Source organism: Canis lupus, chromosome 4 (genome assembly GCF_048164855.1).
Source record: "Canis lupus baileyi chromosome 4, mCanLup2.hap1, whole genome shotgun sequence".
NCBI lineage: Eukaryota > Metazoa > Chordata > Mammalia > Carnivora > Canidae > Canis > Canis lupus.
The window spans coordinates 1,383,918-1,407,587 of NC_132841.1; the positions used below are offsets into that span (position 1 = coordinate 1,383,918).

At 41.5% G+C, this 23,670-nt stretch overlaps 1 protein-coding gene across 8 annotated transcripts in view; it reads right to left on the reverse strand.

Annotated features, from left to right (window-relative positions):
* Nucleotides 1-14,543: 14,543 nt before the first annotated feature.
* Nucleotides 14,544-23,670, reverse strand: part of LOC140631715 (transient receptor potential cation channel subfamily V member 3-like) — a 541,542-nt gene continuing 532,415 nt past the window's right edge. For 7 of the 8 annotated variants that reach the window (XM_072822929.1, XM_072822926.1, XM_072822925.1 and 4 more), the window contains one exon: nt 14,544-14,954. In XM_072822929.1, the coding sequence (XP_072679030.1) occupies nt 14,832-14,954 (123 nt within the window). In that variant the 3' untranslated portion in view covers nt 14,544-14,831. The remainder of the gene's footprint in view (nt 14,955-23,670) is intronic. The other variant, XM_072822922.1, reaches the window with a different exon arrangement.

The following is a 23,670-nucleotide window of genomic DNA, read 5'->3' on the forward strand; positions in this document are numbered from 1 at the left end:
TTGCTTTCCATTATAGGAAGAAAATATGCAGCCAAAATATTCAGATGAAAAATCTACTTAGGTACTATGTATTGCATAGCCAAAGTGTAATAGGAACTATCTACTGTGATGCTGTATATACATATTTTGTCTTATCCCTTACTTCCCAATATAAGGGAGGCTGTAGAATTAGATGCCAGATTGCCTGGGATCTTATGATATTGTCTGGCCCTATCACTTAATAGATTTGAAACAAATTACTGTCTGTACTCAGAGTCTCATCTGTAAAATGGGGACATTAATAGTGGCTAGCTCATAGGGGCAATTTAATATGAGTGTTATTCTTTTATTTTTTTTTTATTTTTTATTTATGATAGTCATACAGAGAGAGAGAGAGAGAGAGAGAGGCAGAGACATAGGCAGAGGGAGAAGCAGGCTCCATGCACCAGGAGCCTGACGTGGGATTCGATCCTGGGTCTCCAGGATCGCACCCTGGGCCAAAGGCAGGCGCCAAACCGCTGCACCACCCAGGGATCCCGTGTTATTCTTTTATATCTTAAATTAACTTCCAAACAATTGGTAGGTTCTTAGAGACTGTACCCAACACTCATTTTTCCCTTGATGGCAGAGCCTTAACTTGTTTTTCACCTTAGCCTTGGAAGGTCCAGAGGTAAAGGTTGATTGGATTAAGCCAGTCATAAGACACTCCGCTCAGAGATTTGTTTGGGATCAGCACATGTTCTAGTTCTCTCCAGTGTTGTTTGCAGATGTGTTCTGAAAACTTCTGGAAATGATTTCCTTCTTGCCCAGTTGAAATGTTTTATGTCTGGACTTGATAATGCTGTCTTGCAACTCAAAGAAGCACATTGTGGACTGAGGATGGTAGAGCAGAGTGAAGGGTTCATGAGGATGTTATTGAGCTTCCTGTTCTAACAGTTCTGCAGTAAGAGGTTGTGTTCAGCAGTAGGCAGAGTACTGGAGGAGTGTCCCTGCTGAGGCCAGGCCACAGAATAGGCAAACAGGCTGGCAAAACTCTTGCTTGGGGAGCTGGCCAGGCAGAACTTGAGTGCCCCAAGTTTTCTGGTCAAATGGAGCTAGTGTCCTCACTCTGCAGATGTGTAGTGCTGCTGGCTATGATCTCCATTCAAGTGCCATGGGGTTAGGCAGCTTCCCCGTGCTCACGTAGGCCTTTTCATCTGGTAGGGTGGGCCCTGCACTCAATAGTTTTATATTAGCTCCCCTGGCTGAGTGGAAGGGGAACCAGCTCCAAGCCCTGCAATGCTGTTTGTGTGTGTGTGTCTTAGGCTTGTTCTGTGGTGGTACAAATTCCCTAAAAATGCTAGTTTAAAAGTTAAAAACAAAACACAAAAAACTTAGTAAAAGTAACCATGAATACAATAACCTTTTATTGTACATACAATATAAAAAAATGTATATACACTGTAACATCAATAAAGGGAATGTCCAAGAGAGGAGAAGTAAAAGTGTAAAGCTTAGGAATGCTGTTGAATTTGTTATCAGTTTAAAATAGACTGTTGTAATTATAAGAAACCACAAGGGAAAAACCTAGCATTTACACAAAAGAACATGATAAAGCATACTGACCAAAAGACATCAAAACACAAATGGATAAGAAGCAAGAAATAGGGGATCCCTGGGTGGCGCAGTGGTTTGGCGCCTGCCTTTGGCCCAGGGCGCGATCCTGGAATCCCGGGATTGAATCCCACGTCGCGCTCCCGGTGCATGGAGCCTGCTTCTCCCTCTGCCTGTGTCTCTGCCTCTCTCTCTCTGTGTGACTATCATAAATAAATAAAGAAAAAAATAAAAAAAAGAAGCAAGAAACAAAGGATCTACAAAAGAGTCAGAAAACAGTGAACAAAATGGCAATTGTAAGCCCCTACCTTTTAATACTTACTTTAATGTAAAGATGGCTTCTTCAAAGACATAGAATGATTGAATGGATAAAACAATTCCACAATATGTTGCCTACTAGAGACTCTAGCATTAAGACATATACAAATAGAGAGTGAAGGTCTCTATATGCAAATGGCAACCAAAAATAGCAGAGGTAGTTAGACAAAATCAAGTTTAAAAACAGTAAAAAGAGAAAATATATAATGTTAAAGGCATCAACTCATCAAGAAGATATTTGTATATATTTATGTACCAAACAAATACATAAAGTAAAATTAACAGAGCTAAAAGGAAAAATAAACAGCAATACAATAATATTAGGGGACTTTATTACCCTTCTCTCAAAAAGGATAAATCATCCAGAGGGAGAATCAATCATTAAGTAGCAGGTTTGAATATTACAATATATGAAATGGACCTAATGACATATATAGAGGATTCTATCCAACAACAGCAGAATTACACATTCTCAAGCCCACATGTAACATTTTCTAGGGTAGGCCATAAGTTAGCCCACAAAACAAGTCTTAGCAACAAGAAGATTGGAATCATACCAAATATCTCCTCTGACTACAACAGTATGAATTTAAAAATAATTTTAAAAATCACAAATACACAGAAATTGAACAACACTCTCTCAAAAACTAGTGTATGAAAGAATAAATTAAATGGGTAAAATAGTATCTTGAGACAAATGAAAATGGAGACAACATACCAAAACAATACGTATCCTTCTCAAACTATTCCAAAAAACAGAAGAAGGAATGCTTCCTGATTCATTCTATGAGGCTCTACCAAAGCCAGAAAAGGGCACTACAACAAAAGAAAATGATAGGCCAATATTTCTGATGAATACAGATACAAAAATCCTCCATAAAATATCAACAAACCAAATTCAGCAGCACACTGAAAGGATCTTTTACCATGTTCAAGTGAGATTTATCCCTAGGGTGCAAGGATGATTCAGCATCTGCATATCAATAAAGGTGAAACAACACATAAAAGAACAAAATTTTAAAAATCATATGATCATCTCAAAAATGAAGAAAAAGGATTTGACAAAATTTCACATCTGTTCCTGATAAAATATAACAATTATAAAAGGAACATATCTCAACATAGTAAAGGCTGTATATGACAAGCCCATAACTAATATCATACTCATTGGTGGAAGTCTGAAAGCTTTTCCTCTAAGGTCAGAAAGAAGACAGAGGTGTGCCTTGACATCACTCATATTTAACATAGTACCGGAAGAGCATTTAGGCAAGGAAAAGGAAGAAAAGGTATCAGAATAGGACTGGAGGAAGTAAAATTGTCTATATTTGCAGATGATAATTTTATATAGAGAAAATCCTATAGACTCCACCGAAATATTGTTAAAGTTAAACAAAGATTTCAGGAAAGTTGCAGGATACAAAGTTAGCATTTTGATAAACTAAAAACAAATTTTCAAAAATAAAACTCTGCTATACACAGCATCAAAAACAGTAAAATACCTAGGAATAAATTTAACCAAAGAGATGAAATGTTTTTTTACTGAAAACTGTTAAGACACTGATGACAGAAATTGAAAAAAAAAAAAAACCCACAAATGAATGGAAAGGCATTCATTCCATTCATACAAGCATGAATTGATACAAGCATGAATATTTTTGTCTTCCATAGTAATCGAAGCCATCTATAAATTCAGTGCAATTCCTATCAAGATCCCAAAGGAAATTGAAACAGAAAAAAAAATTATCCTAAAATTTTATATGGAGCAGCTAAACACCCTGAATAACAAAAGCAATACTGTGGGGGGTTCACACTTCCTGATTTCAAGCCATGTTATAAAGCTAAGATGATCAAAATAGTATGGTAGTAGCATAACAAAGACATAGAAATAAATTAAGAGCTCAGATGTAAACCCATGCCTATACAGTCAACTAATATTTGACAGGGGAGCCACGAATAGTCCATGGAGAAAAGACAGTCTCTTCAAAAAGTGCTGGGAAAATTGGACATTCAAGGGTAAAAGAATGAAACAACCCCTATATTACACTGCTCATGAAGATGAACTCAAAATGGATTAAAGACTTAAATGCAAGACCAGATACCATACAATTCCTAGAAGAGGATTTAAAAGTTAAAAAAAAAAAATTCCTAGAAGAAAACATATAGATAAAAAGTTCTTTAATACTAGTCTTGGTGATGATTATTTTTGATATGACAACCTAAAAAGCACAGGTAACAAAAATAAACAAGTGGGACTGTCTTGAACTAAAAAGCTCTGCACAACAAAAGAAATGATCAACAAAATGGAAAGACAATCTATAGAATGGGAAAAATATTTGTAAACCATATATTTGATGAAGGGTTAACATCTGAAAGATATAAAGAACTCCTGCAATTCAACAGAAAAAATTTTAAATTAAAAAATGGGCAAAGGGGAACACCTGGGTGGCTCAGTGGTTGAATGTCTGCCTTTGGTGGCTCAGGGTGTGATCCCAGGGTCCAGGGATTGAGTCTCGCATCAGGCTTCCCCGGGGAGCCTGCTTCTCCCTCTGCCTGTTCTCTGTCTCTCTCTCTAATGAATAAATAAATAAGTAAAATCTTAAAAAAAAAATAGACAAAGGATCTGAGTGAGCACTTTTCCAAAGAAGATATCCAAATGGCTAACAGGTAATATCACCAATCACTAGGGAAGTGCAAATGTAAATCACATAAGACATCTTTGGCTCGTTAGAGTGATTAGAAGAGAAAAATACTACTGAGGGGGTGGGGAAAAGGGAAACTTTTGCATTGCTGGTGGGACTGTAACTTGGTGCAGACACTGTAGAAAATAGGATGAAGATTCCTCAAAAGATTACAAATACAACTACCATATGATCAGGTCATTCTACCTCTGAAGGAAACACATCTGAAGGAAACAAAATGTCAATGAGATATCTCACTCCATGTCAGGTGCGGCATACCTACAATTGCTAAGACATGGAAACAACCCCAGTGTTTATCAACAGATGAATGGAAAGAGAAGACACACATACATAGTAGAATATTCAGTCATAAAAAGAAGGAAATCCTGCCACTTGTGACAACTTAGGTAGACTTTGAAGGCATTATGCTATGTGAAGTGAGACAGAGAAGGACAAATGTATGATCTCACTTATATGTGTAATCTAAAAACCAAGCAAACAAAAACAAATGAAAAACTACTTGTAGAAAAATAATTCAGATTTGTGGTCACCTGAGGTGGTGGGTAGAGGATGTGAGAATTGGAGGAAAGTGATCAAAATGTATAAACTGTACGTTATAAATTAAGTACTGGGTATGGAATGTTCAATATGATAACTAATTAGCTCTGCCGTATGGTATACATGAAAATTATTGAGAGAGTAGGTCCTAAGAGTTCTTATCACAAGGAAAATTATTTTCTTTTGTATCTATATGAGATTATGGATGTTAACTTACTATGATAATTCATCATATATATGTATGTGTGTGTGTGTATATATATATATATATATATATATATACACACACACCTGTATGCCAGGTTATGCAGTACACACACAAATTTATACCATACAGTGTATCAATTAAATCTCAATAAAATTGGGGAAAAAACACATGAAGTAAAGGTGTTTATGAAAGTGGAATCTGTATTCTATCACAGGGAGTGTCATTTAGTGGAAAGGATGTGATAGACATTCTGTAATGCATTAGAGAAATGTCTAAAACTTATGTAATTGTGATAGTTTTATGAGGGCACAGGTAACCTACTCTGACAAGAGTGTTATTTAAGGGAACAGGTGTGATAGCTATATCAATGACACATTAAGGTAATTTTTTTAAAGTAATGGAGATGGCTATAGTGCTAGGTGTCTGTTACTTTGAGAAGAATATTATTTCAAGGAATGGACATGATAACCTTTCAGAATGCATTTAAAGAAGTGTTTGAAATACATAATAAAAATGGTTATAAGAGTAATGTGACTTTGAGTATGATATTAAGAAATTGACATTTTAAACATTCTGTACATTATAGAGGGGAGTGTTTAAATACACATAAAGATCATTATTAGAGTGATACATAAATCACTGAGAGGATTGTTATTTGAGTGTGTAGATGTGATATCCAACCTGTAAGGCATTTAAAAGAGAAATAAAAACCAAATGTAACTACTGTGGCTCTAAGAGTGCTACTTGCATTCTACTTTGAGAAGAGTTATTTCAGGGCATGGATGTGATATCTATTTTGTATTAACATAGAGAAGTGTTTAAAATTGTACTTAAGGGATCCTCGGGTGGCTCAGTTGTTTAGTGCCTGCCTTCGACCCAGGGCGTGGTCCTGGAGTTCCGGGATTGAGTCCCACATTGGGCTCCCTGCATGGAGCCTGCTTCTCCCTCTGCCAGTGTGTGTGTCTCTCATGAATAAATAAATAAAATCTTAAATAAATAAATTAATGAATAAATAAAATTGTACTTAATAAAGATGGATATAAGAATGCTTATCGCATAAGCTCTGACAGTTGGGTTTTCTCTTTTTTGTAACGTAAGCACCTGACTTAAGCTTTGATTGCTAAGGGTGCACTTCAACAAAGCATCCAAGGCATCCTGTTCAAAGGTGACTCTCTTTTGCCACCTGCATGCCAGCCACATGTAGTGTAAGAGCTGGCTTGCACCCCACCCCTGAGGCTCCGTTTATCTTGGTTGGTTTGGTAACTGGCCATTTGAGCCACTTGTTTTTTTTTTTTTCCCATGCTTTAGATTTCCACTCTTATGTTTAAAATTTACCAACAAAGTGAGCCCGTGAAACCCTAGATCCCTACCCTCAACTCCAATAAAAGCTAAACTCTAACCCTCTTCCCCCACCTGCAACTTTGAAGTGTGGCCTCAGATGTGTGTATCATTTTCAGGACTTGTAAATAATAAACCTGTTTTTGATTTTTTTTAAGTTTTCTGATGGTTATTGCTGAGGCATCTTGCAATCATATTAAGAACCATGCAGGCCTGTCCAGCTACACTGGTCATCAAGAGGCTAAGACTGGCACACAAAACAAAAAACTTGCAAGCTACCTTGATAAGAGTGTTATTACAGGGGACGTATGCTATAGACATTCTGTAAAACATTATAAAAGTTTAAAAACAATAAAAATGGTTAGATGAGTATTATGTGGAAGCTACTTTGAGAGGGGTGTTATTTCAGGGAATGGGTATAATGCATTCTATAATGCATTTTGAGAAGTTTAAAAACACATGTAATAAAGTTTTTAAGTGTGCTGCCTACTGGCTAGGAAAACAGTGTTATCTAATGTAATGGATGTGTTCTCATAATGTAATGCAGGTAGAGAAGTGGTTAAAAACACACGTGTTCTTGGGAATAAAAAAAACCACACATGTGGGATCCCTGGGTGGCGCAGTGGTTTGGCGCCTGCCTTTGGCCCAGGGCGCGATCCTGGAGACCCGGGATCGAGTCCCACGTCGGGCTCCCAGTGCATGGAGCCTGCTTCTCCCTCTGCCTGTGTCTCTGCCTCTCTCTCTTTCTCTCTCTGTGACTATCATAAATAAAGATTTAAAAAAATTTTTTAAAAAAAACCCACACATGTTAACATTTGCTATATGAGTGATCTGTGCAAGCTCCTTTGACTAGAATGTTATTCCAGGAATTCATGTGATAGCATTTCTATAATGCGTTTAGAGAGATTTTTAAAGATCGTGTAATAAATATGATTAGAATAGTATTACCTGCCTTCTGTGAAGAGAACTGTGTTGTTAAGTGAATGGATGTTACTGCATCTAGAGAATTATTTAAAAGGACATGTAATAAAGATGATTATATGAATGCAACATGGAGGCTGCTCTAAGAGTGGTATCATTTTAGGTTACAGGTGTTTTTCCACCTTTTTTTTGTTTTTCCACTTTTATTATGATATAATTGACATGTAATTGTATAAGTTTTAGATGTACTACATAATGATTTATGTGTATATTGAAAAATGGTTACCACATAAGATTCGTTAACCTTTCTTAACACACATTGTTGCAATTATTTTCCTTGTGATCAAATAAAGATCTATTCTTTTAGCAACTTTCAAATATATAATACATTATTGTTAATTAAGTTACTATTTTTTTAAAGATTTATTTATTCATGAGAGACACAGAGAGAGAGAGAGAGAGAGAGAGAGAGAGAGAGGCAGAGACACAGGCAGAAGGAGAAGCAGGCTCCTTGCAGAGAGCCTGATGTGGGACTCGATCCTGAATCCTGGGATCATGCCCTGAGCTGAAGGCAGATGCTCAACTGCTGAGCCACCCAGGTGTCCCATTAAGTTCCGAATTTTTTAAATTACATCCTCAGAACTTATTTCTCTTAGAGCTGGATATTTGCAGCTTTTGTCCACCTTCACCTGATCCCCCACTCCAAACCCCTGCCTCTGGTAACCACAAATCTGATCTCTTTTTCTATGAGTTAGCTTATTTTATATTCTATATACAAGTAAGATCATACAATATTTGTCTTTATTTAACTTATTTCAGTGCCCTCAGGGCTATCCAGGTTGTCACAAATGACATGATTTCCCTTTTTCATGACTGAATAGTATTCCATGTTTACATATATGTATATATATTACATATCCCCCAATTTCTTTAACCAGTCATCTTTTGATTGACATGAAGTTTTTGTTGTCTAAATAATGCTGCAGTGAACATAAGGCTGCAAACATCTCTTCAGAACAATGATTTAATTTCTCCTAGATATATACTAAATTTTAAAAATATTTTATTTTTTAATTTTTTTTTATTTGAGAGAGAGAGAGAAAGAGCGCACAAGTGGGGGGGCAGAGAGAGAGAGAGAGAATCTTGAGCAGACTCTGCTCACTGCAGAGCCCCACACAGGATTAGATCTCACAATCCTGAGATAATGACCTGAGCTGAAATCAAGAGTTGGACACTCGGGGAGCCCTGGGTGGCTCAGCAGTTTAGTGCCTGCCTTTGGCCTGGGGTGTGATCCTGGAGTCCCAAGATCGAGTCCCACATGGGCCCCGCTGCGTGGAGCCTGCTTCTCCCTCTGCCTGTGTCTCTGCCTCTCTCTGTGTGTCTTTCATGAATAAATAAATAAAATCTAAAAAAAAAAAAAAAGACACTGAACCAACTGAGCCACTCAGGTGCCCCTGGGTACATACTAAATTTTTAATTGAGTTAAAATCTCAATTTTAGTTTGGATTTTAAAAGCTGAATCATATGGTAGTTTCAGTATTTTTTAAAGATTTTATGTATTTATTCATGAGAGACACAGAGAGAGAGGCAGAGACATAGGCAGAGGGAGAAACAGATGCCTTGTGGGGAATCTGATGTGGGACTCGATCCTGAATCCTGGGATCATGCCCTGAGCTGAAGGCAGACACTTAACCACTGAGCCACCCAGGTGTCCTGGTAGTACTAGTTTTAATTTTTGAAGGAATCTCCCTTCATTTTCCTTAGTGGCTATACCATTTTGTAATTCCCACCAACAATGCACATGGGTCTTTCTCCACATCCTCGCCAGCATCTGTTAGCTCTTATCTTTTTGAATTCTAACAGACTGTGATTTTGATTTGCATTTCCCTAATATGAGGTTGAGCCGCTTCTTATATAATTTAGCCATTTCAATATCTTCTTTGTAAAAATGTTCATTCGGGTTATTTGCCAATTTTTAGTTTTTTAAATTTTTTTTATTTGCCAATTTTTAAATTGATTTTTTTGCTGTTGAGTTGTGTCCTTTACATATTTTAAATATTAATCCCTTAGATATGTGGTTTGCAAATAAATTCTGCAGTTCTGTAGATTTCTTTTAGATTTTGTTGATCATTTCTTTTACTGTGCAGAAGCTTCTTAGTTTGTTGTAGTCCTGCTTGTTTACATTTTTTATTTTGTTGCCTGTGATGTAGGTGTCATATGAAAGGAATCATTTCCAAGACCCATGGCAAAAAGCTTTTCCTATGTCGTCAGTCTTCTCAGAGTTTTATAGTTTCAGACTTACATTTAAGTCTTTAATCCATTTTGAGTTAATTTTTTGAGCAGTTTAAGATGGAGAGTTAGTTTCATTCTTTTGCACATGACTATCCAGTTTACCCAGCACCACTAAATGCAGAAACTACCTTTTCCCCATTGAATATTCTTGGCTCCATCATCAAATGTTAGTTGACTGTCCATATGAACTTTATTTCTGGGTTCTCTTCTGTTCCACTGGTCTCCATGTGTCTGTTTTATGCCAATAGCACAGTATTTTGATTCTTACAGCTGTGTAATGTTCTTTGAAATCAGGAAGTGTAATGCTTCAACCTTTATCCTTGTTGAGATTGCCATATAATACTTTCTTAAGATCTTATGTATGTAATACTCTATTTTATGCTGGTAACAGTTTAATTTGATAGCATTACTAAACTTTTCACTTTTACTCACCACCCTCCTCACATTTTAGGTTGTTGGTGTTATAGTTTACATATTTTTATATTGTGCATCCATCCAATAGCAAATTATTGCAGTTACATTTATTTATAATACATTTTTTAAACTTATAAACTAGACTTATAAGTGAATTATGTACAATTACAATATTGAGAAATATATCTTCTTTTTTAACATTTATTTATTTATTTATTTATTTATTTATTTATTTATTTATGATAGACAGAGAGAGGCAGAGACACAGGCAGAGGGAGAAGCAGGCTCCATGCCAGGAGCCTGATGCGGGACTCGATCCCGGGACTCCAGGATCGCGCCCTGGGCGGAAGGCAGGCGCCAAACCCTGAGCCACCCAGGGATCCCCTTTATTTACTTTTAACAGTAGATTTTACACACATATCCATATGTTTTATGATGTTAATTTGCATCTTTTTATTTTCGTTTAAAGAACACCTCTCATCATTTCTTGTAAGGCAGATGTAATGACAGTGAACTCCCTCAGCTTCTGTTTGGGAAAGTCTTTATTTCTCCTTGATTTTGCCTCTCCATAGGCCTCAGTTTCCCAATTGTCCAATGAGGAATTAGATTCAGAAATTGAGTGTGAATGCAGCAGTGGCCCTAGCTCCCTCTGCCCCAAATGCTGCATGGACAGGGCTGCTAAATGTCCATCCAGGCTGCTCAGTGCCCCCCCCTCCCCCGCCTCATTCTACTAACAGCCTTTTCCATAGTCCCCTGAGAAAACCCAAGTGGAACCAGGGCCCAACTTTGAGGGCACAGCTGGGTTCACACCTGGCTCCACCTTCTTACTGGGAACATTTTGGGGCCTTCTGCTTCTCTCCTGAGTGGCTTTTTGCAATCCCACCTCCTCGTGAACACATCCCTGTGTAGTTCGCTTCTGTGAGTGTGGACTGGACTTAGTGACCTCTACTCCATAGAAGATGGCAAAGCAATGCACTGTCACTTCCAAGAGCTGGAAATGACTTTGAGTGACTAATGTTTCACTCGCTCTTTCTTGCATTCTCTCCTCTTTTCCCTCTTTCTCTCTCTTCTGTCTCATATCCCTCATTCTGAGGTAGAAACAGAAATTTCATTGGCTGTGCTAGGAGAGGTTCCTACAATCCATGACTGAAAGCGACCAAAAGAGAAGTGCTCAGGCCCTCAGTCCACACTGAGTCCTGCTGCACCGTGGAGTGCATGCAGCTCTAGTCCTGACCCATGGGAGCCTCAGTTGGGACCATAGCCCCCACCTCTTGAGATTCCTTAGGAAAAAGGCTCCTAGGACCACCTGGATTCCTGGCCCACAGAAACCATGAGATAATCCATGTCTATTGTTGCAAACCACTGTATTTGGGGTATCTTTTCCACCCAGAAATAGATTATCAATTCAGTCAGCCAGGCCCCAGGCTCCTCCTCCCGCCCTCTTTCCTCTTCTCCCAGTGAGGAGCCAGCCACCTTGGTGCTTTCTTGTGGCTTCTCTGGCCACACTCACTTCTGCCTCTGAATTGCTGTACAGATGAGTCTTGCCCCAACACACTGTTCTAAGGCTTGTGCAGGGCCAGCTTCATCTTACCATTGGCAGTCACAGCATAAAGGTCACCTCAGGGTGACCTGTTCCAACCTCCTCACCTGAGGCACCCAACCCTCTGTCACAGCACTGTGCTTTGTTCAAATACAGCGTTTGGCTTTTTCCTTTTGCATGTATTTGTTTTACTGGTGATGTCCATGTTTCCCCCCAGAATGGGAGCTCCTGGAGGGCAGGGCCACGTCTGTCCTTTGCAGCATTTCAATCAGGGCTAAATCAGTTGCTGAAATGAATACATGAGAGGATCTTGGAGCCCCCATCGCACCCCGGACCAGTGTGGATTGTGCAGCTGGATGCCCATAATTTAAGGTGTCTGTTGGGCTGGAATGACCTCTGGGTGTCTGTCTGGGGTGGCTCCAGTTCCCCCAGAGAAAGAGAGAGGTGGGGAGGGGAGGGGGATGGGAGGGGGAGCGGGAAGCTACCGCTTGCTCCCTGGTGGCCAGCACAGGCATTGCCGCCTCAGGAGGAAAACCAAAGAACAAAACACACCTTTGTTGGGGGTTCTCATGGCAGTGCATTTCAGAGGGCAAAGAGGAAAAGGGAAGGATCAAGGGCTGCACAGCTGTGTGAGCCTCTCCAAAGTCCCACAGAATTCTTTTGCTCACATTAATTTGGCCTGGACTTCACATGGTCATTCTTAGCTGCAAGAGGTGAGGAGCTAGAGCCTTTTAGCTTGGTGAATGCCTACCCTGAGTGAAACAGAATCTCTGAGGTTAAGAATTGAGAAGAATATAAATCATGTGCCCAGGCCGGGGCTCTTTCCATGCACCAAACTCCAAATACGGGAGGCGATGGAGCTATTTTCAGATGCATTGGCCATTCATACCACATTCTACCACAGCCTCTCATTTCTTGGTTTTGTTTCCAGAGACAAAGTCTTAGTTTCAAACCCAGATATGTGAGTAGGAAACATGCTTTCACACAGAAACCATAGGGACAAGGATGGGAAGTATGGAATAGGACCTTCAAGGGTATGTAGTGATGGATGATTCATAAGGTGTGCCTAGAATTGAGATTGATGGGTAGCCTACCAAGAACAAAGATCTAGACACAGTGGTTGCTCTAGTGAGAAGTCACAGTCTGTTACCTAACTCTGAGCACACTGAGCCAGTATTAGACTCTGAGCCCCCAGCTGTAGGGAGAGACTGGAGCTCTCTGGGTAATGACCCTGCACTCAGCTCAGATGTGTACCATGCATCTTCTCCCCACCTGTTGGGGAACATGATTAAAAAGATATGATGACCGATTGACATGTGAGCTGGACCCAGCCCCTTGGGGGCTTGTACCCCCCACCCCTGTCCTTGGAATGTGGGTTCTGCTTGCCTTTCCACTCCTGGGTCTGCTCCAAGGATATTGGTTTGTGATGTGTTTGGATGGTGATGTGCTGAACCCAGTTAGGGCCTTTTTATAAACTTAAGATTTGGAGTGGATTTGGGAGTGGAGATCCATTCGTTGTGATGCTGCCCAAGACGAGCTTCATCTGTCAGTTCGCTTTGCTATTATTGAAATTGCCACCTACCAACATGAAGTAGCCTGCTTTTTTCTTCCATCTCTCCCTCCCCTCTGTGTTTGGAGGCTGGTTTCAGATTATATCAGGAAAGTTCCCGAGAGGGTTGTGAACCTACACCAGCCATCCTCAAATGTCCCCAAAGCTGCAGACACTTACCAGTGTGACCATACTCTGGAGAAAGGGAAATACTGCATTTTTTTTCAGGACTTATGTGTATTAGTTTTGAACATATGTTGATTCCCAAAGATCAGACACACTGTGTGGCCCATCAGTTGAAATAGGGGCTTAGGAGATCTAGGATAGGAGTCTTGACCCCACATGGACTCATCCTATGCTGTTTCCCCATCTGGAAATATATAATGGGACTAGGTATATTAGCAACTGGTGGAATTCCCACCTTGGTCTCCTGAACATAGGAGTTATTAGGGAAGAAAGGGCCAAGCAAACCATGAGGTCCTTGGGAACACCCTCCTTCAGAGTAGGCCACAGACCAGTCCTCATCCATGGAGGGGACAGGAAAGATTAGTGACATCCCCAGGCCCTGGAAAGATGCAGGGCTGGACTTCTTACCATGTTCATCTTACTTGCCAGTTTGGCTACTGTGCAAGTCAGATGGATCATGGAGACTGTTGGTGGGTGTTTGCAGATTTCATCAGATGCAGTGTTTCTGCATATGGTTGGTTTCTCTACTAGACAACTCTACCAGTTATCCCCGTCTCTCAGGGAACCAAGCCTGAGCAGTCCACTGCTGGAGGAAGGGCAGGAGCTGGGCACAAGACCCCTCCCCCTGCGAAGCTGCCTGCTGAGAATGGCAAAGTGACACAGGAAAACCCCCAGTCTCTCCAGTCCCCACAGGAATCAGCCAGCACCTCACTAGGAGAATCTGACACCAGCATACCTGTTGACTAGCTAGTCTCAGCTCCCCACATCATGGCCTGGGGGAAGAGATGCTCCTATCTCTGGACTCAAATCCCTTACCTCTGTTGTGTTGTTCTTTTCTGTAATCTTATGTCAATAAATTCTGAAATAAAAACAAAATGGACAAATTTCTTAGAGGAAAAACAAATCTGATTGCTTTACTGTTTAGTGAATTTTTCATACTCAATGAAATGCTCACAAAATGTCAATCTCTTTTCTCTTTCCCGTCAAAGCAAGATTAAGTAACTTTATTTTCAAAATGCATGTGCTCATTTTTAGAGTACCATTGACATTCTCTACCAACCACCCGAGAACCCCACACCTGCCCCTCGTTCCAGCATATTTCCAGGTTTCCCAGAGATGAGGCTACTGCTTTCCTTGGTGAGGTGATGCTCGCAGATGCTCACATTGCCTCTAAGAGAGACACAGCTCACTGTTCAGGAACATTAACTGTCTCTCCTTCCCGAGTTGCAGGCATCTGATGTGGCCAGATGACAGAGGTCAAGCTTGAGGAATGTGACAAGAATGGCAGGTGTCTCCTCTGGGCTGCAGCTCTTCTGCTGGGTGAATTCTGGCAACTTGGAGAAAGTCTTGTCTCTGCATTGCATCGAGGAAGAAAACTGCCTGTTGGTCAGAAATATCTGTCATGTGAACGGGCAACAAATTACCATCTTGTCATCCAGCATTAATGTGAGTGATATAGATGTGAGGGTGGATGACAAAGCATTACTCATGTCAGATGACATGTAAAAATGGTTTTGCTAAATAAATATTTTTAAAAATCATTTATTATTTATTTATTTATTTATTTAGCACGTGCGTAAGTGGGAGGAGGGGCAGAGGGAGAGGGAGAGAGAGAATCTCAAGCAGACTCCTTGCTGAGTGTGGAGCCTGATTCAGGGCTCGATCCCATGACCCTGAGATCATGACCTGGGCTGAAATCAAGAGTCAGAGCCTTAATTGACAGAGTCACCCAGGTGCCCCTAGATAAATCTTCTTAACTAGATGTGGCTAAGACCACTAGCCTCCCCCACTATTCATTGTTTTCTTCCTCCACAGTAATGAAATGTCTAAATTTAGCTAGGAGCATGGTGGCTGAGAATAAAGAAGAAATGATATTTTCCAGCTCCCATTGTATGTCATGGGTGTGACTGACTAGATCTGGCCAAGTGACTAATTCTAGTCAATGAGACATAAGCAGCAGCATCACATAACAGTTGGTAGAATCCTTCCTTAAAAGAGAGATGCTTTATGCAGTGTGCCCTTTTCTTCTTGATTCTTTTCTCCATTCTGCTCTCTAGAATGCAGATATGCTGGCTGGAGCCCTGACTGTCATCCTGAGTAATGAGGATGCATACAGTAGGGATGAAAGAGTGTGGGGTAGAAGGAACCTGAACTATGGGGATCTCATGGATTACCTACATTCAGACTTACATATTAGAAAAAGATATATTTTTGTATAAATCACTCTTATTTTGGGATCACTATTATACATAGCTACAGTGAATCTTAGTTGAAAGACTTGGTTTAAAGGATAAGGAGGAGTTACCAAGCTCAATAACTTTGAAAGGACACTGTGTGGGAAACACAAAGGAACAAATGAGTCATTCTTACAGATTGGAGGGCCATAGTACTAAAGGTCTAAGCCATTAATGTGGAGGTGCAAAGGCCTGTGTGGACAGAGTACCACGGTAGTGTTGCAGGGCTGCTATAACAGAGTTGCAGCTGGGTGTCCTGAAAGCAGCAATGTATTGTCTCACAGTTCTGGAGGCTAGAAGTGCAAGGTCAATTTGTCAGTGGGGTTGGTTCCTTCTGAAGTCTCTGAGGGAGCCTGACCCATGCCTCTCTCCTAGCTTCCTGATCTCTGCACTCATCCTCACATGGCATTTTCCCTGTGTGCCTATTTGTGTCCAGATTCCCTCTTTTATAAGGACATTGGTCACTTCTGGATCAGGGGTCTGTCCTGTTCCAGTCTTATCACATCTTAACCTAACTTATTATATCCATAGCAGTCCTATTTCCAAATAAGGTCATAATCTGAGGAATTATGAGGACCTCATAATCTGAGGTCCCAGCAGTTATCGACACATGAACTGGGGGAGGAAAACATCATTCAACACATGTACTGACATTGGAATGTCCATAGGCTGAAAATCATTCCTCCTTGGTTTTTCTGACATTGCTAAACATAAAGTGAGACGGCAAGGGCATTCATTATCTGAGGGTTGAGGTTCTTTGCAGATTTATTTTATGTGTGTTTCCTCCAGGGTGAGTGTGTGGAGAATACACAAGTGAATGAAAACTAGTCCCGCCTTCTGGACAGCCCCAGAGGCAGAGCATCACAGAGAGCTACAGTCAAAATGCTACAAGTGTGTCTAGGAGGAATATGATTACCTTGAAGTGAAAGCAAGGAGTATACAAATAGTTTTATTTATTAATTTTTTATTTACTTTTGAGAGACAGGTGTTGAGGGAGAAGCAGAGGGAGAGAATCTTAAACAGACTCCATGCTCGGTGCGGAGCCCGATGAGGATCTTGATCTCATGACCCTGAGATCATGACCTGAACTGAAATCAAGAGTTGGATACTAAACTGGCTGAGCTACCCAGGTGCCTTCTGTATGATTTTATTTTATTATTTTATTTTAAAGATTTTTAAATTTATTCACTCATGAGAGACAGAGAGAAAGGCAGAGACACAGGCAGAGGGAGAAGCAGAGGAGCCTGATGTAGGACTCGATCCCGGACACTGGGATCATGCCCTGAGCCGAAGGCAGACACTCAACTGCTGAGCCCCCCAGGCATCCCCTTCCTGTAGGATTTTAAACAAAAAGCCAGTATCACTTTGTTTCTAAGATAATGTAAACAAAGCATGAGGTCTGCACACCCCTTGGAAATCCAGGGTCTCTATGGTCACAGTTGTTTAGGGAAGAAACACTAATGAAATCCAGTTTTACAGGAAATAAGCTGATGGTCCATGATGGGGGGCGGGGGGCAGGAATCACAGGAGCACATTCCAGGAGGCCTGAAGCACAGAAGAAAAGGTGGTGGTGACAGCCTCTGTGGCCTCAGCAGACAGACACAGTGATAGCAGCCAGCACCCCGAGCTGGGGGAACAGTGTCAGGGCAGGAGGTGGCCCTCTGTCCAATAGCCGACTTCAGAATGTTCATGCATGTGAGGCAGAGCTGGTACAGTGCATGGTTGTTTTCAAAGCTGAAGTAAGGGTAGATGGTGTACCCCATCAGGGTTAACGCCTTAATCAAAACCTGCCTTTCTTTTGGGGTACGTGTTGGTCTGCATAGCTGGGTTCGACCAGTTTCTTCTGTATTCCAGGACTTGGGTTAATACTGTCGGGAAGTCCCAGGCTTGGGGCTCACCCTCTGGCTGCATGCAGATTCTCTGGGTTGCGCGTGGATGCACACTGACGGAGAGGTCTGAATGAGCCCCAAACACACCTGTAGAGCAGCCTCTGGGTGGGTTTGATGCTTGAGCGGCATTCAGTGTTAGCTCACACTTTCAAGAAGGCAAAGGGATGTGACCAGCCCCTTTAAATTTGGCCACAGAGGGGCAAGACGGCAGAAGAGTAGGGTCCCCAAATCACCTGTCTCCACCAAATTACCTAGAAAACCTTCAAATCATCCTGAAAATCTACGAATTCGGCCTGAGATTTAAAGAGAGACCAGGGATCCCTGGGTGGCGCAGCGGTTTAGCGCCTGCCTTTGGCCCGGGGCGCGATCCTGGAGACCCGGGATCGAATCCCACGTCGGGCTCCCAGTGCATGGAGCCTGCTTCTCCCTCTGCCTGTGTCTCTGCCTCTCTCTCTCTCTCTCTGTGACTATCATAAATAAAAAAAAAAAAAAACAAAACAAATAAAGAGAGACCAGCTGGAACGCTACAGTGAGAAGAGTTCGCGCTTCTATCAAGGCAGGAAGACGGGGGGAAAAAGAAATAAAGAAACAAAAGGCCTCCAAGGGGGAGGGGCCCCGCGAGGAGCCGGGCTGAGGCCGGGGCGAGGGTCCCCAGGACAGGAGAGCCCCGTCCCGGAGACGCAGGAGCTGCACCGACCTTCCCGGGGGAAAGGGGCTCGCAGGGAGGTGGAGCAGGACCCAGGAGGGCGAGGATGCCCTCGGGCTCCCGGGGACACTAACAGGCACCTGCGCCCCGGGAGAGTGCGCCGAGCTCCCTAAGGGCTGCAGCGCGCACGCGGGACCCGGAGAAGCTCGGGGGGCTCGGGGGCGGCTCTGCGGAGGGGGCTGCGGGGCGGGAGCACGAATCCAACAGCGCAGGCCCCGGAGCACAGGGCGCCAGGACACAGCCCAGGATCCGGCCTCCCCCGTGACAGGCAGAGCCGGGAGAGCCCAGGACAGCGAGGACGCTCCTGCCCCAGCTGAGCAGATCAGCGGCCCCGCCCCGGAGCCTCCAGGCCCTGCAGACGGAGAGCTCTGGAGCTACTGCGGGAGCTGACTCCAGGGCTGCAGAGCTGGCCCCGCCACTGGGGCTGTTCCTCCTGGGGCCTCACGGGGTAAACAACCCCCACTGAGTCCTGCACCAGGAGGGGCAGAGCAGCTCCCCCAAGTGCTAACACCTGAAAATCAGCACAGCAGGCCCCTCCCCCAGAAGACCAGCTAGACGGACAAGTTCCAGGGGAAGTCAAGGGACTTAAAGTATACAGAATCAGAAGATACACCCCCGTGGTTTTTTTTTTCTTTTTTTTTCTTTTTGATTTCTGTTTGCTTCCCCCACCCTTTTATCCCTTTCATTCCTTTTCTTTCTCTTTTTCTCCTTTTTTCTTTTTTTCTTCCTTTTTTCTTTTTTCTTTTTCTCTTTTCTTTCCTTCTTTCTCTTTTTCTCCTTTTCCCAATACAACTTGTTTTTGGCCACTCTGCACTGAGCAAAATGACTAGAAGGAAAACCTCACCTCAAAAGAAAGAACCGGAAACAGTCCTCTCTCCCACAGAGTTACAAAATCTGGATTACAATTCAATGTCAGAAAGCCAATTCAGAAGCACTAATATACAGCTACTGGTGGCTCTAGAAAAAAGCATAAAGGACTCAAGAGACTTCATGACTGGAGAATTTAGATCCAATCAGGCAGAAATTAAAAATCAATTGAATGAGGTGCAATCCAAACTAGAAGTCCTGGGATCCCTGGGTGGCGAAGCGGTTAGGCGCCTGCCTTTGGCTCAGGGCGCGATCCTGGAGACCCGGGATCAAATCCCACATTGGGCTCCCGGTGCATGGGGCCTGCTTGTCCCTCTGCCTATGTCTCTGCCTCTCTCTCTCTGTGACTATCATGAATAAATAAAAATTAAAAAAAATAAAAAATAAAAAATAAAAAATAAAAAATAAAAAATAAAAATAAAAACAAACTAGAAGTCCTAACGACGAGGGTTAATGAGGTGGAAGAACGAGTGAGTGACATAGAAGACAAGTTGATGTCAAAGAGGGAAACTGAGGAAAAAAGAGACAATTAAAAGACCATGAGGTTAGAATAAGGGAAATAAACGACAGCCTGAGGAAGAAAAACCTACGTTTAATTGGGGTTCCCGAGGGCGCCAAAAGGGACAGAGGGCCAGAATATGTATTTGAACAAATTCTAGCTGAAAACTTTCCTAATCTGGGAAGGGAAACAGGCATTCAGATCCAGGAAATAGAGAGATCCCCCCCTAAAATCAGTAAAAACCGTTCAACACCTCGACATCTAATAGTGAAGCTTGCAAATTCCAAAGATAAAGAGAAGATCCTTAAAGCAGCAAGAGACAAGAAATCCCTGACTTTTATGGGGAGGAGTATTAGGGTAACAGCAGACCTCTCCACAGAGACCTGGCAGGCCAAAAGGGCTGGCAGGATATATTCAGGGTCCTAAATGAGAAGAACATGCAACCAAGAACACTTTATCCAGCAAGGCTCTCATTTAAAATGGAAGGAGAGATAAAGAGTTTCCAAGACAGGCAGGAACTGAAAGAATATGTGACCTCCAAACCAGCTCTGCAAGAAATTTTAAGGAGGACTCTTAAAATTCCCCTTTAAGAAGAAATTCAGCGGAACAATCCACAAAAACAAGGACTGAATAGATATCATGATGACACTAAACTCATATTTCTCAATAGTAACTCTGAACGTGAACGGGCTTAATGAGCCCATCAAAAGGCGCAGGGTTTCGGACTGGATAAAAAAGCAGGAGCCATCTATTTGCTGTCTACAAGAGACTCAATTTAGACAGAAGGACACCAACAGCCTGAAAATAAAAGGTTGGAGAACCATTTACCATTCAAATGGTCCTCAAAAGAAAGCAGGGGTAGCCATCCTCATATTAGATAAACTAAAATTTACCCCGAAGTCTGTAGTGAGAGATGAGGAGGGACACTATCTCATACTTAAAGGATCTATCCAACAAGAGGACTTAACAATCCTGAATATATATGCCCCGAATGTGGGAGCTGCCAAATATTTAAACCAATTAGTAGCCAAAGTGAAGAAATACTTAGATAATAATACACTTATATGTGGTGACTTCAATCTAGCTCTTTCTACCCTCAATAGGTCTTCTAAGCACAACTTCTCCAAAGAAACGAGAGCTTTAAATGCTACACTGGACCAGATGGATTTCACAGATATCTACAGAACTTTACATCCAAACTCAACTGAATACACATTCTTCTCAAGTGCACATGGAACTTTCTCCAAAATAGACCACATACTGGGTCACAAATTGGGTCTGAACTGATACTAAAAGATTGGGATCGTCCCCTGCATATTCTCAGACCATAATGCCTTGAAATTAGAACTAAATCACAACAAGAAGTATGGAAGGACCTCAAACACGTGGAGGTTAAGGACCATCCTGCTAAAAGATGAAAGGGTCAACCAGGAAATTAAGGAAGAATTAAAAAGATTCATGGGAACTAATGAGAATGAAGATACAACCATTCAAAATCTTTGGGATGCAGCAAAAGCAGTCCTAAGGGGGAATACATCGCAATACAAGCATCCATTCAAAAACTGGAAAGAACTCAAATACAAAAGCTAACCTTACACATAAAGGAGCTAGAGAAAAAACAGCAGATTGACCCCACGCCCAGCAGAAGAAGAGAGTTAATTAAAATTCGAGCAGAACTCAACGAAATCGAGACCAGAAGAACTGTGGAACAGATCAACAGAACCAGGAGTTGGTTCTTTGAACAAATTAATAAGATAGATAAACCATTAGCCAACCTGATTAAAAAGAAGAGAGAGAAGACTCAAATTAATAAAATCATGAATGAGAAAGGAGAGATCACTACCAACACCAAGGAAATACAAACGATTTTAAAAACATATTATGAACAGCTGTACGCCAATAAATTAGGCAATCTAGAAGAAATGGACGCATTCCTGGAAAGCCACAAACTACCAAAACTGGAACAGGAAGCAATAGAAAACCTGAACATGCCAATAACCAGGGAGGAAATTGAAGCAGTCATCAAAAACCTCCCAAGACACAAGAGTCCAGGGCCAGATGGCTTCCCAGGGGAATTCTATCAAACATTTAAAGAAGAAATCATACCTATTCTCCTAAAGCTGTTTGGAAAGATAGAAAGAGATGGAGCACTTCCAAATTCGTTCTATGAGGCCAGTGTCACCTTAATTCCAAAACCAGACAAAGACCCCACCAAAAAGGAGAATTACAGACCAATATCCCTGATGAACATGGATGCAAAAATTCTCAACAAGATACTAGCCAATAGGATCCAACAGCACATTAAGAAAATTATTCACCACGACCAAGTAGGATTTATCCCCGGGACACAAGGCTGGTTCAACACTCGGAAAACAATCAATGTGATTCATCATATCAGCAAGAGACAAACCAAGAACCATATGATCCTCTCATTGGATGCAGAGAAAGCATTTGACAAAATACAGCATCCATTCCTGATCAAAACTCTTCAGAGTGTAGGGATAGAGGGGACATTCCTCAACATCTTAAAAGCCATCTACGAAAAGCCCACAGCAAATATCATTCTCAATGGGGAAGCACTGGGAGCCTTTCCCCTAAGATCAGGAACAAGACAGGGATGTCCACTCTCACCACTGCTGTTCAACATAGTACTGGAAGTCCTAGCCTCAGCAATCAGACAACAAAAAGACATTAAAGGCATTCAAATTGGCAAAGAAGAAGTCAAACTCTCCCTCTTCGCCGATGACATGATACTACATAGAAAACCCAAAAGCCTCCGCCCCAAGATTGCTAGAACTCATACAGCAATTTGGTAGCGTGGCAGGATAAAAAATCAATGCCCAGAAATCAATGGCATTTCTATACACTAACAATGAGGCTGAAGAAAGAGAAATTAAGGAGTCAATCCCATTTACAATTGCACCCAAAAGCATAAGATACCTAGGAATAAACCTAACCAAAGAGGTAAAAGATCTGTACCCTAAAAACTATAGAACACTTGTGAAAGAAACTGAGGAAGACATAAAGAGATGGAAAATTATTCCATGCTCATGGATTGGCAGAATTAATATTGTGAAAATGTCAATGTTACCCAGGGCAATATACACGTTTAATGCAATCCCTATCAAAATACCATGGACTTTCTTCAGAGAGTTAGAACAAATTATTTTAAGATTTGTGTGGAATCAGAAAAGACCCCGAATAGCCAGGGGAATTTTAAAAAAGAAAACCATATCTGGGGGCATCACAATGCCAGATTTTAGGTTGTACTACAAAGCTGTGGTCATCAAGACAGTGTGGTACTGGCACAAAAACAGACACATAGATCAATGGAACAGAATAGAGAACCCAGAAGTAGACCCTCAACTTTATGGTCAACTAATATTCGATAAAGGAGGAAAGACTATCCATTGGAAGAAAGACAGTCTTTTCAATAAATGGTGCTGGGAAAATTGGACATCCACATGCAGAAGAATGAAACGACCACTCTCTTTCACCAGACACAAAGATAAACTCAAAATGGTTGAAAGATCTAAATGTGAGACAAGATTCCATCAAAATCCTAGAGGAGAACACAGGCCACACCCTTTTTGAACTCGGCCATAGTAACTTCTTGCAAGATACATCCACGAAGGCAAAAGAAACAAAAGCAAAAATGAACTACTGGGACTTCATCAAGATAAGAAGCTTTTGCACAGCAAAGGATACAGTCGACAAAACTAAAAGACAACCTACAGAATGGGAGGAGATATTTGCAAATGACGTATCAGATAAAGGGCTAGTTTCCAAGATCTATAAAGAACTTATTAAACTCAACCCCAAAGAAACAAACAATCCAATCATGAAATGGGCAAAAGACATGAAGAGAAATCTCACAGAGGAAGACATAGACATGGCCAAC